The sequence below is a fragment of the Eptesicus fuscus genome, chromosome 5 (assembly GCF_027574615.1).
Source record: "Eptesicus fuscus isolate TK198812 chromosome 5, DD_ASM_mEF_20220401, whole genome shotgun sequence".
NCBI lineage: Eukaryota > Metazoa > Chordata > Mammalia > Chiroptera > Vespertilionidae > Eptesicus > Eptesicus fuscus.
The window spans coordinates 89,020,381-89,032,611 of record NC_072477.1 but is presented as its reverse complement, the minus strand read 5'-3'; the positions used below and the strand labels follow the sequence as shown (position 1 = coordinate 89,032,611).

At 39.0% G+C, this 12,231-nt stretch overlaps 1 protein-coding gene across 2 annotated transcripts in view; it reads left to right on the top strand.

Annotated features, from left to right (window-relative positions):
* The window catches only part of RALGAPA1 (Ral GTPase activating protein catalytic subunit alpha 1), a 273,811-nt gene that overhangs the window by 52,340 nt on the left and 209,240 nt on the right, over positions 1 to 12,231 (top strand). For both annotated transcript variants that reach the window (XM_054716552.1, XM_054716551.1), the window contains exons 9-10: positions 318 to 526; positions 4,546 to 4,785. In XM_054716552.1, coding sequence (XP_054572527.1) covers positions 318 to 526; positions 4,546 to 4,785 — 449 coding nt within the window. The remainder of the gene's footprint in view (positions 1 to 317; positions 527 to 4,545; positions 4,786 to 12,231) is intronic.

Genomic DNA, 12,231 nt, shown 5'->3' with positions numbered 1-12,231 from the left:
AGAATCAGAAATATCAATGATGAGAGAGATTCGTTGATCAGCTGCCTCCTGCATGCCCCCCACTGGGGATTGAGCCCACAACCTAGGCATGTGCCCTTGACCTGAATCGAACCTGGGACCCTTTAGTCCTCAGGCCGAGGATCTATCCATTGAGCCAAACCACCAGGGCACAAATTATCTTAAAATGTCATTTTTGTGCTAAATCTACTTCTAAAATCAGGGTATCGTCACAGGGATTTCTCAAATGTTTAAAAATGTAGATTTATCTGAGCATAGTTCCTTTCTTATTTTGTTTTTTCCTCCTTTATTTTGCATAGATATTCCACAGATGAGACCAAAGCCACATTATGTCATGATAAAAAAAGATGCTGAAACCAACGAAGCAATATATTGTACAAAGGAGCCTTTCATTAAGGCTCGTGTTATTGTCATTCGTTGGCTGGTTTCTTTCTGGCTTGAGCCAAAGCCACACACAGGACCACATATTCCTGGGATGGAAGGTGAAATCTTGCCAAAGAATATCCAGGTAATACACACATAACTTGCTAAAGTTAGAAATGGCTTAAGAGATTTGTCCACTGATTTGCCTTAGGAGTAGAACACATTTAAATAAAATAATAATATTTATTTTGTATAAATATATTTTATAAATCTAAATTTTAACAATAATTATAGGACCAATAGTTTTCGTAGCAAAAATATAAAACTTTTAAGGTATAGAAGATAATTTCAGTTGTTGCTGAGACTCAGCTTTTTTTTTTTTTTTTTCCTAACAATTTTTATTGATTTTAGAGAGAGGAAGGGAGAGATATAGAGAGAAACATCGATTGGTTGCCTCCCACATGAGCCCGGAGGACAGTGATTGAACCTGAAACCTGGATATGTGCCCTGATAGGGAATCGAACCTGCCACCTTTTGGTATATAAACAATGCTCCAACTGAGCCACACCAGCCAGAGCTGAGTCTTAGCTTTTAATTTATTTCTGTAGTTTATGTTAATTTTATAGTACTAAAAATATCCTGAATTGTATGAATAAAAATATTCTGAATTTTGCAATAAATTCCTGCAATTGGAAACAGTTTGCAATCAAATGGTTGTAGAACCTTCATAATTCTTGTTAGATTTCTAGGCATTCATTGAATGCTGATTTAAAGTTCTGTCACCATTTTATTCCTTATTTTTTCCCAATAAACACAGAGTCCAGAAATGTTATACAGTTCTACAAAGGAGGAGCTAATATTTAAAAATCGGTTATTTTAAATTAAAGTTTTCCTCTTTTCCACTTTTAATTTTACCCTCAATGTACTTTTTTCCTGAACTTGTCCATATTACTATTTTATTTTTCTTTTCTCAGATTTCCTCATTTAGTTGTAAAAATCTTATACTGTGTGTGTATTTTGTATGATTTCTTAAATCTTTTAAAAATTAAGTGGAGTTATAATGTGTTTATTAGTTTACTAGGGGCCGGGTGCATGAAGATTTGTGCGGGGGGGGGGGGGGGCAGGGGTAGGGTCCCTCAGCCCGACCTGCACCCTCTTCAATCTGGGAGCCCTCAGGGGAGCCCTCTCCAATCCAAGAGTTTCTGTCTGTCTTTGCAATCATATGAGTGAATTGTCTGAGACCCCAACCCAGTTTGGTTTGTTGCTCACAGAATAATAGAGGCAATTTTTTTCTTTGCTTCATTGGTGGAGATTTTCTGGAAGTTTTATGATAACTTCCCTTTAATTTTTCCTAGACACTCTGATTTTACTTATGTCTCTCACCTTTGCTTTCCTTCCATCCCCCACCGCAACAGTAACTTGCTCCAGGCTCACTTTGCTCTAGTGTCTAGGAGATCTGTCTGCCACCAGAACTACAATTCACAGCATTCCTGGTGCTCCCCGCGCTCTGGGTTTTCCCTTCCTGCTCTGCCAAGTCCTCCAAACTGCCAGTTCTCCCTCTCTGCTCTCCGTCTGGTGGCTTGGGGAGCCAGGTTCCCCAAGCCGCTCCACTCTCCGCCAGGTCTCCCACTCTGCTCTCCGCCCAGCGCCCGTGTATGCAAATTAACCCGCCATCTTTGTTGGGTCAATTTGCATACTCATTCCTGATTGGCTGGTGAGCATAGCGGAGGTACGGTCAATTTACACATTTCTCTTTTATTATATAGGATTAGCATTTAGAAAATTTGACTTATATTCCCCTTACCCTCCTATTTATATGGCTGTGTGTGTTTTCCCCAAAACTTTGTTCTCTACAAAGAATTATTAACCTTTTGCACTTGAATGTGAGTGTGACTCGACACGGTTAGCATTGGTAGCAGCTCTTTTTATACTCTTTGAATGTATCAATAATTTGAAATATTAAAAAATCCAAATAAGTTTATATGAAAAGAAACTCCAGTTTTTTATTCTACTGCCACGCTTTGTAAAATCTGGGGTATTTAAAAAATTAAATCCCGAGTAGAATAAAGGAATCGAGAAAAAAGCAAGCGAGTGCAAAGGGTTAAATGTAGAAACTCTCAAGCAGAACTATTTTTCTTATCCCAGAATGTAATAGACTGAAATAGAGTTTTTTTTATTGGGAAGGCATATTTGAGATCATTTACCTAAAAGCTTCTTATTTTATAAAGATGGCAAAACAGACCAAAAATCGAGTAACTTACCAAAGTAATTTATGATATTTACCAGAATAGTGCTTCTCCTATCATTCACCATGGTAGTTATTTCTTCATCACCACCTTAATAACACTTTTACTTTTTCATCTCCAGTCATGGTAAAAATTATATTGTTATTAGAATACTAGAGGCCCAATGCATGAAATTCATGCACGGAGGCGGGGTTCCCTTAGCCCAGCCTGTACCCTCTCCAGTTGGGACCCCCCTGTGGGATCGGGCCTAAACCAGCAGTTGGACATCCCTCTCACAATCTGGGACCGCTGGTTCCTTACTGCTCACCTGCCTGCCAGCCTGATCACCCCTATCTGCCCTCCCCTGCCTCCTGGTTGCCCCCAACTGCCCTCCCCTGACGGCCTGATCTCGCCCCCAATTACTCTCCCCTGCCGGCCTGATCTCACCCCCAATTACCCTCCCCTCCCAGCCTGGTTGCCCCCAGCTGCCCTCCCCTGCTGGCCTGATCTTGCCCCCAATGGCCCTCCCATGCCGGCCTGATCTCGACCCCAACTGCCCTCCCCTACAGACCTGATCTCGCCCCCAACTGCCCTCCCCTGACGGCCTGATCTTGCCCCCAACTGCCCTCCTCTGCTGGCCAGTTTGGTTCGGATTGGTCAGTTTCTATGCCAGTCAGCGTAAAAAGCTCCACCTCGTAGGTAGCCATTGGCTCCCCACAGCACCCAGATTTGGTTCTGATTGGTCGGTTTCAATTTCAGTCAGCTTCAAAAGTTCTGCTTGCTAGGCAGCCATTGGTTCCCCACAGCACCCAGATTTGGTTCTGATTGGTCTATTTCAATACCAGTCAGCATCAAAAGCTCCGTCTCCTAGGCAGCCAATGGCTCCCCACAGCACCCAGATTTGGTTCTGATTGGACGGTGTCTATGCCATTCAGCATCAAAAGCTCTGCCTCCTAGGCAGCCATTGGCTCCCCACAGTACCCAGATTTGGTTCTGATTGGTAGGTTTCTATGCCAGTCAGCATCAAAAGCTCCACCTCCTAGGCAACCATTGGCTCCCCACAGCACCCAGATTTGGTTTTGATTGGTCGGTTTCTATGCCAGTCAGCGTTAGAAACTTCGCCTCCAGGTAGCTATTGATTCCTCACAGCACCCACACTTGGTTCTGATTGGTTGTTTCCTATGCCAGTCAGCATCTCTGGGCCTATCAACGGGGCCTGATCAGAAAGGCGGGGCAGATCAGCAGCCCCGGTGGAGGCACGGCTGCTGGCCAGACTGGGAGAGAAAGAGAGAGGCAAGTGCTGATCAAAAGCTGCCACAGAGACAATGGTTCAGTCCCTGCTTTTCTCTTCAGGCCTCTCTCTGGCCCTGATTCGCAGCCCCCTCAGCAGTCAGTGCTGGGGCACCACGCCTGCAGCGGAAGCAGGACTGACTTCTGGTTGGTCGAGCCTCTGTCGTTACTGGTCGTTACAACCCAGGATTTTTATATATTAGAATAGACTTTCCTAAAAAACCTTTTGGCTTCATTTCTATTTCTGTTATAAATTTTCTTCCATTTCTTTGTTTTTTGTTTAAAAAGTTTTTACTTGTGTAATTTTTGTCTAGAGATGATTTTAAACATTAAGGCTTTATTGAACAGACAGTCCAATATTACGTTTTTTAATTTATTATTGAAGTTCTGAGCTAACTCTATCTGCATTAATTTCTTACCCAGCTTTAATTATTAACTTATTTGTACTGCAGATATGCTGAAAAACAAATCTAATTATAGATGGGTAGATGACTAGTGGCGACTATCACTGTATCACTTAGATGTTGAATTACTTTTATTGCCATTTCATTATTTTGAATAAATTCTTTGGATTCTGTTAGTATTTGTTATTAGAAGAAAGAATACCTTGTTAATGATTATATTTTCCCCATTTTGTTTTTTATTTTAGAGAGCAGCAGCTAGTTTGGTATCTAGAGAAGAAAATAAAACTGATAATACTGATAAAACAGATAGAACTACAGAACCAGAACAGTCGCATTCTAATACAAGCACTCTGACGGAGCGAGAACCTAGCTCATCTAGCCTCTGTAGTATTGATGAAGAACATCTCACAGACATTGAAATAGTTCGCAGAGTTTTTTCTTCTAAAAGAAGTAATGTAAACTTTGTCACAGAGATATTTCGTCAGGTAAAGTATCTCTCAGTATTTTTAATTTGTAATACAGACTTGTCTTTAATATTGAATATACTGTACTGACTTCTGGCTCTTTAAAATTTACTCTTCTTAAAAATGGCTTTTAAAGTTCATACTTAGTTTTTAAATTTTACTACATGTAGTCCTTTAGTATTTTATATTTTTAGTTTATGATGGTTTTAGTTTAATAACTACCCCCTCATACTTGTTTTCAGAAAATTTTCTTAGTTACTTTGTGATTTGAAACTTTTCTTTCTATTATTTGATTAATAAATTATAATAAAATCATTTCATCTTTCACTTTCTGATCAATAAAGTGGTTTATAAAAATAAGAAGCAATGTTTTAATTGCCTTTATCCTCCCTACAGGGGCTTAGTTTGTCCTATAAGGCATTCTGAAATTAAAGTTGCTTAAGGCATATATTATTTGGGGAATAAAATAAAGGAGAGAAATGAAAAAAGTGGAAGCTATTTTACATAAAGATAGTTAGAAATTCCTAAATGCACATTCTCAATTACATAGAAATTTTGTGGAAAATAAACCATATGAAAACTTTATTTTATTGTTTAAAGTATTACAAATAGTAGTGCATATGTCTCCTTTTTCCCCCCATTGTCCTTCCCCCGGCCTCCCCTAACCCCTGGCACATGCCTCCCCACTCCCCGCTAGTGTCTTGTGTCCACTGGTTATGCTCATATGCATGCATACAAGTCCTTCGGTTGATCTCTTACCTCCCCCCACCACCACCCAACCCTCCCCAGCCTTCCCACTGTAGTTTGACAGTCGGTTCGATGCTTCTTTGCCTCTGTATCCGTTTTTGTTCATCAGTTTATAATGTTCTTTATATTCCACAAATGAGTGAGATCATGTGGTATTTTTCTTTCACTGACTGGCTTATTTCACTTAGAATAATGCTCTTTAGTTCCATTATGCTGTTGCAAATGGTAAGAATTCCTTCTTTTTTTTACAACAACGTAGTAGTCCATTGTATAGATGTACCACAGTTTTCTAATCTACTCATCTGCTAATGGGCATTTAGGCTGTGTCCAAATCTTAGCTATTGTAAATTGTGCTGCTATGAACATAGGGGTGCATATATCCTTTCTGATTGGTGTTTCTGTTTTCTTAGGATATATTCCTAGAAGTGGTATTACTGGGTCAAATGGCAGTTCCATTTTTAATTTTTTGAGGAAACACCATGTTTTCCATAGTGGCTGCACCAGTCTGCATTCCCACCAGCAATGAAGCAGGGTTCCTTTTTGGAGATTAAACCCTTATCTGAAATAGAATTGGCAAATATGTTCTCCCATGCAGTGGGATTTCTTGTTGTTTGGTTGATCGTTTCTTTTGCTGTGCAGAAGCTTTTTATTTTGATGTAGTCCCATTTGTTTATTTTTTTCCTTAGTCTCCATTGCCCTAGGACAGTGGTCAGCAAACTCATTAGTCAACAGAGCCAAATATCAACAGTACAACGATTGAAATTTCTTTTGAGAGTCAAATTTTTTAAACTTAAACTTCTTCTAACGCCACTTATTCAAAATAGACTCGCCCAGGCTGTGGTATTTTGTGGAAGAGCCACACTCAAGGGGCCAAAGAGCTGCATGTAGCTCACGAGCCGCAGTTTGCCGACCACGGCCCTAGGAGCTGTGTCTGTAAAAATATTGCTAGGATATATGTCTGCTATTTTGCTGCCTATGGAGTCTTGTAGGATTTTTATGGTTTACTGTCTCACATTTAAGTCCTTTAGCCATTTTGATTTTGTTTTTGTGTATGGTGTAAGTTGGTGATTTAGTTTCATTTTTTTGCATGTATCTGACCAGATTTCCCAGCACCATTTATTGAAGAGACTGTCTTGACTCCATTGTATGCTCTTGCCTCCTTTGTCAAATATATTAATTGAGCATAATGGCTTGGGTCGAATTATGGGTTCTCTGTTCTGTTCCATTGGTCTATATGTTTGTTCCTGTTTCAGTACCATGCAGTTTTGAGAACTGTGGCTTAGTAATATAGCTTGCTATCTGGTATTGTGATCCCTCCAACTTTGTTCTTCTTTCTCAGGATTGCTGTGGCTATTCGGGGTGTTTTTTTTTCTTATTCCAGATGAATTTTTGGAGAGTTTCTTCTAGATCTTTGAAATAAGCCCTTGGTATTTTAATGGGGGTTGCATTGAATCTGTAGATTGCTTTGGGTAGCATGGACATTTTAATGATGTTGATTCTACCAATCCATGAACATGGTATGTTCTTCCTTTTGTTTATGTCTTCCTCTATCCCCTTTTTTAATGTCCTGTAGTTTTCCGAGTACAGGTCTTTTATGTTTTTAGTTAAGTTTATTCCTAGGTATCTTAATTTTTTTGGTGCAATGGTAAATGGGATTGTTTTTTTCATTTCTCTTTGTGTGAGTTCATTATTGATGTATAAAAAGGCCATAGATTTCTGGTTGTTAATTTTGTATCCTGCTACATTACTGAATTCATTTATTAAGTCTAGTAGTTTTTTGATGGAGTCTTTGGTGTTTTCCATGTATAGTATCATGTCATCTGTGAATAAGAACAGTTATACTTCTTCTTTTCCAATTTGGATACCTTTTATTTCTTCTTCTTGTCTGATTGCTATGGCAGCCCTTCTAGTACTATATCGAACAGGAGTTCTTCCTGTTCTTAGGGGAAATGAGTTTAGTTTTTGCCCATTGAGTATGATGTTGGCTATAGGTTTGTCATATAAGGCTTTTATTATGTTGAGGTATGATCCCTCTATTCCCACATTGCTGAGAGTTTTTATCAAGAAAGGATGTTGGATTTTGTCAAATGCTTTTTCTGCATCAATGGTTATGATTATATGGTTTTTATCTCTAAGTTTGTTTATGTGGTGGATCACATTTATTTATTTGCAGATATTATACTATCATTGCATCCCCAGAATAAATCCCACTTGGTTATGTTGTATGATCTTTCTCATGTATTGTTGGATTCAATTTGTCAGAATTTTGTTGAGAATTTGGCGTCTATGTTCATGAGAGACATTGGCTGTAATTCTCTTTCTTTGTATTGTCTTTATCTGGTTTTGGGATTAGGGTAATGCTGGCTTCATAGAAAGAGCTTGGAAGTGTTCCTTCCTCTTGAATTTTTTGGAAGAGTCTGAGCAAGATAGGTTTTATTTCTTCATTGAATGTTTGATAAAACTTCACTGTGAAGCGTCTGGTCCTGAGCTTTTGTTGGAAGTTTTTTGATTACTGCTTCAATTTCCTCCATAGATATTGGCCTATTCAGATTTTTTGATTCCTCTTGGTTGAGTTTTGGAAGGTCATATTTTTTTAGGAATATGTCCATTTCTTCTAGGTTGACCAGTTGGTATATATGCGATTTGATGTGTATGCTATTATGTTGTATTGAAAACAAGCTTGAAAACTTAATATGTCAAATTTTCTGAAGGTGTTAACATAGATATTTTTACGTTTAAAAATGTTGAATTTCGTGCCAAAAAAAAGAACATTTGTGGGAAGTTTTAATTCATTACTTTATTTTGAAGAAAAGTGCCGCGAAAAGTTATCGTATACTTCGGGAAGCTTATGGTGAACATGCTCCAGCTTAAGATACTTGGAAGTGCTGGTTTATTGCTTTAAAAGTGATGATTTCAGTGTGAAAGACAAAGAACACCCAGGTCAACCGAAAAAGTTTGAAAACCAACAGTTACCAGCAATTGGGTCCCGGGTCTGGGTGAGGCCTCACGCACCTAGCTCCGGGTGAGGCCACGCGCCCCCAGGGTCCGGGTGAGGCCATGTGTCCCTGGATCCGGGTGAGGTCTCGCGCACCTAGGTCCGGGTGAGGCCACGCGCCCCTCGGTCTGGGAGAGGCCACGCGCCCCTGGGTCTGGGTGAGGCCACGTGCCCCTGAGTCCGGGTGAAGCCGTGCCCCTGGGTCTGGCCGAGACCAAACCAGAGGGAGTCGGACCTCCGTTACCACCATTTGTCCACCATCCAGAGCTGAGGGGTCACTGCTGACATGTACACATAAGGAACTGGTGGACATTGAAAATGGGTCTCTAAAGAACTGTTGGTCCAGAAAGAAACTCACTACAGACTGATTCATTTGCCTGTCAGCATAACTATTATTGCTCGTCTCGCATTCAGTTCTTATAAGTATATCTCTAGGGACACATGATCTCGCTCATCTAGGGGAAATGATGAACAACATAGACTGATGAACAAGAACAGAACCAGAAACAAGGAGGCATCGATCGGACTATCAGGCCTCAGAGGGAGGATAGGGGAGGTTGGGGGGAGGGGGGAGAGATCAACCAAAGGACTTGTGTGCATGCATATGAGCCTATCCAACGGTTAAGTTCAACAGGGGGTTGGGGCATCCGTGGGGAGGGGTGTGGGATGGGAATGGGGGAATGAGGACAAATATGTGACACCTTAATCAATAAAGAAATTTAAAAAACAACAACAACAACAAAAAAAACAGTTACCAGCATTATTGGATAAAGATGCATGTCAAACTCAAAAACAACTTGCAGAAAGATTAAAGGTTGCTCAGCAAACAATTTCCGATAGTTTACAAGCAATGGGAAAGATTTTAAAGGAAGGAAAACGGGTGCAACATCAACTGAACGAAAGACAAATGGGAAACCAAAAAGTCATCAGTAAAATGTTGCTTCAACGGCACAAAAGAAAGTCTTTTTTTGCATTGAATTGTGACTGGCGATGAAAAGTGGATTTATTTTGAGAATCACAAATGCACAAAATCATGGGTTGATCCAGGTCAACCATCAACATTGACTGCAAGGCCAAATCGCTTATGAAAGAAGACAATGCTCTGTGTTTAGTGGGATCAGGAAGGTGTGGTGTATTATGAGCTTCTAAAACCAGGTGAAATCATTAATACTGATCACTACTGATAACAAATAATCAATTTGAACCACGTTTTGATCGTGAAACGACAAGAATGTGCCAGAAGACACGGCAAAGGAATTTTTGCGTCATGATGACGCACCATCACACACTTCAAAAACCAGTTAAAGTTATGTTAAAAGATCTTGCCTGGGAAGTATTAACCTACCTGATGTATTCACCAGACCTTGCTCCTTCAGATTACCACTTGTTCCGATCGATGGCCCATGCACTTTTTGAGCAGCACTTCAAAACGTACAATGTGGAAAATTGGGTTTCTGAATGGTTTGCCTCAAAACAAGAAAAGTTCTATTGGGACGGTATCCACAAATTACCTGGAAGATGGGGGAAATGTGTAGCTAGCAATAGACATTACTTGGAATAAAGCACTTTTATTGTTTCTCTTAAAATTATTATGTTTTCGTTGATTATAAAATCCACCATTATTAACCAGTACACGTTGTATTTCTTCTTCTTGTCTGATCGCTATGGCTAGCACTTCCAGTACTGTGTCGAACAGGATTGGTGAGAGTGGGCATTCCTGACTTGTTCCTGTTCTTAGGGGAAATGGTTTTAGTTTTTGCCCATTGAGTATGATATTGGCTGTAGGTTTGTCATATAAGGCTTTTATTATGTTGAAGTATGATCACTCTATTCCCATGTTGCTGAGAGTTTTTATCAAGAAAGGTTGTTGGATTTTGTCAAATGCTTTTTCTGCATCTATTGATATTTGTCTCTCTGTGATGTATCACGTCTATTGATTTGCAGATATTGTACCATCCTTGTATCCCTAGAATAAATCCCACTTGGTCACGGTGTATGATCTTTCTAATGTAATGCTGGATCCTATTTGCTTGAATTTTGTTGAGGATTTTAGCATCTATGTTTATCAGAGATATTCGCCTGTAATTCTCTTTCTTTTTAGTGTCTTTATCTGGTTTTGGGATTAGGGTAATGCTGGCTTCATAGAAAGAGCTTGGAATTGTTCCTTCCTCTTGAATTTTTTGGAATAGTCTGAGCAAGATAGGTTTTAGTTCTTTGAATGTTTGGTAAAACTCCCCTGTGAAGAAGTCTGGCTTAGGGATTTTGTTTGCTGGAAGTTTTTTGATTACTGCTTCAATTTCCTCCATAGATATCGGCCTATTCAGATTTTTTGATTCCTCCTGGTTGAGTTTTGGAAGGTCGAATTTTTCTAGGAATATGTCCATTTCTTTTAGGGTGACCTGTTTGTTGGAATAGAGTTGCTCATAGTATTTTATTTTTTTTTTTTTTACGATTCTTCGTATTTCTGTGGGCTCTGTTGTTATTTTGCCTCTTTCATTTCTGATTTTGTTTATTTGGGTCCTCTCTCTCTGCTTCTTGCTGAGCCTGGCTAGAGGTTCATCAATCTTGTTTATCCTTTCAAAAAATCAGCTCTGGGTTTCATTGATATTTGGTATTTTTTTTTTTTTTTTATCTCTGTGTCATTTATTTCTGCTCTGATCTGAATCATTTCCTTCTGTGCACTCTCGGCTTTTCTTGTTGCTCTTTCTAATTCTTTAAGTTGTAGAGTTAGATAATTTATTACCAGTTTTTCTTGTTTTTTGAGGTAGGCCTGTAATGCTATAAACTTCCCTCTCAGGACTGCTTTCACTGTGTCCCAAAGATTTTGGATTGTTGTGTTTTCATTGTCATTTATTTCCAGGATGTTTTTTATTTCTTCTTTGATCTCTTTGGTAACCCAATCATTGTTTAATAATATGCTATTTAGACTCCAAGTGTTTGATTTTCTAAAATTATTTTTATTGTAATTGATTTCTAATATACCATTGTGATATAAGACGATGCTTGATAGGACTTCAGTCTTCTTGAATTTGAAGAGACTTTGCCTGTGTCCCAATATGTGGTCTATCTTTGAAAATGTACCATGTGCACTTGAGAAGAAAGTATATTCCGTAGCTTTTGGGTGAAATGTTCTGAAGATGTCAATTAAATCCATCTGATCTAGTGATTCGTTTAGGATTGCTGTCTCATTGTTGATTTTTTTTTTCTAGAGGATTTATTCAGTGATGTCCATTAGGTATTATAGTTCCCTATCATGATTGTAATTCTGTTGATCTCTCCCTTGATATCTTCCAGAGGTTTTTTATGTATTTGGGTGCTTCTGCATTGAGTGCATATATGTTTACTAGAGTTTTATCCTCTTGTTGATTGATCCCTTTAGTATTATGAAGTGGCCTTCTTTATCTCTTATTATGGCCTTCTCTTTGAGTTTTATTTTGTCAAATGCAAGTGTTCCTACCCCAGCTTTTTTTTTTTTTTTTTTTTTTTTCATTTCCAATTGCCTTTAAATTCTTTTTCCATTCCTTTCAGTCTGTGTGAGTGCCTTTTCCTGAGGTGGGTTTCTTGTAGACAGCATATGCATTTGGGTCATGTTTTGTTATCCATTTAGCCACCTGATGTCTTTTGATTGGAGCATTTAATCCATTTATGTTTAAGGGTATTATTGATACTTGTTTGTAGCCATTTTTATTCTGTATGCTTGTGTTCTTCTGCCCTTTCTAGTTCTT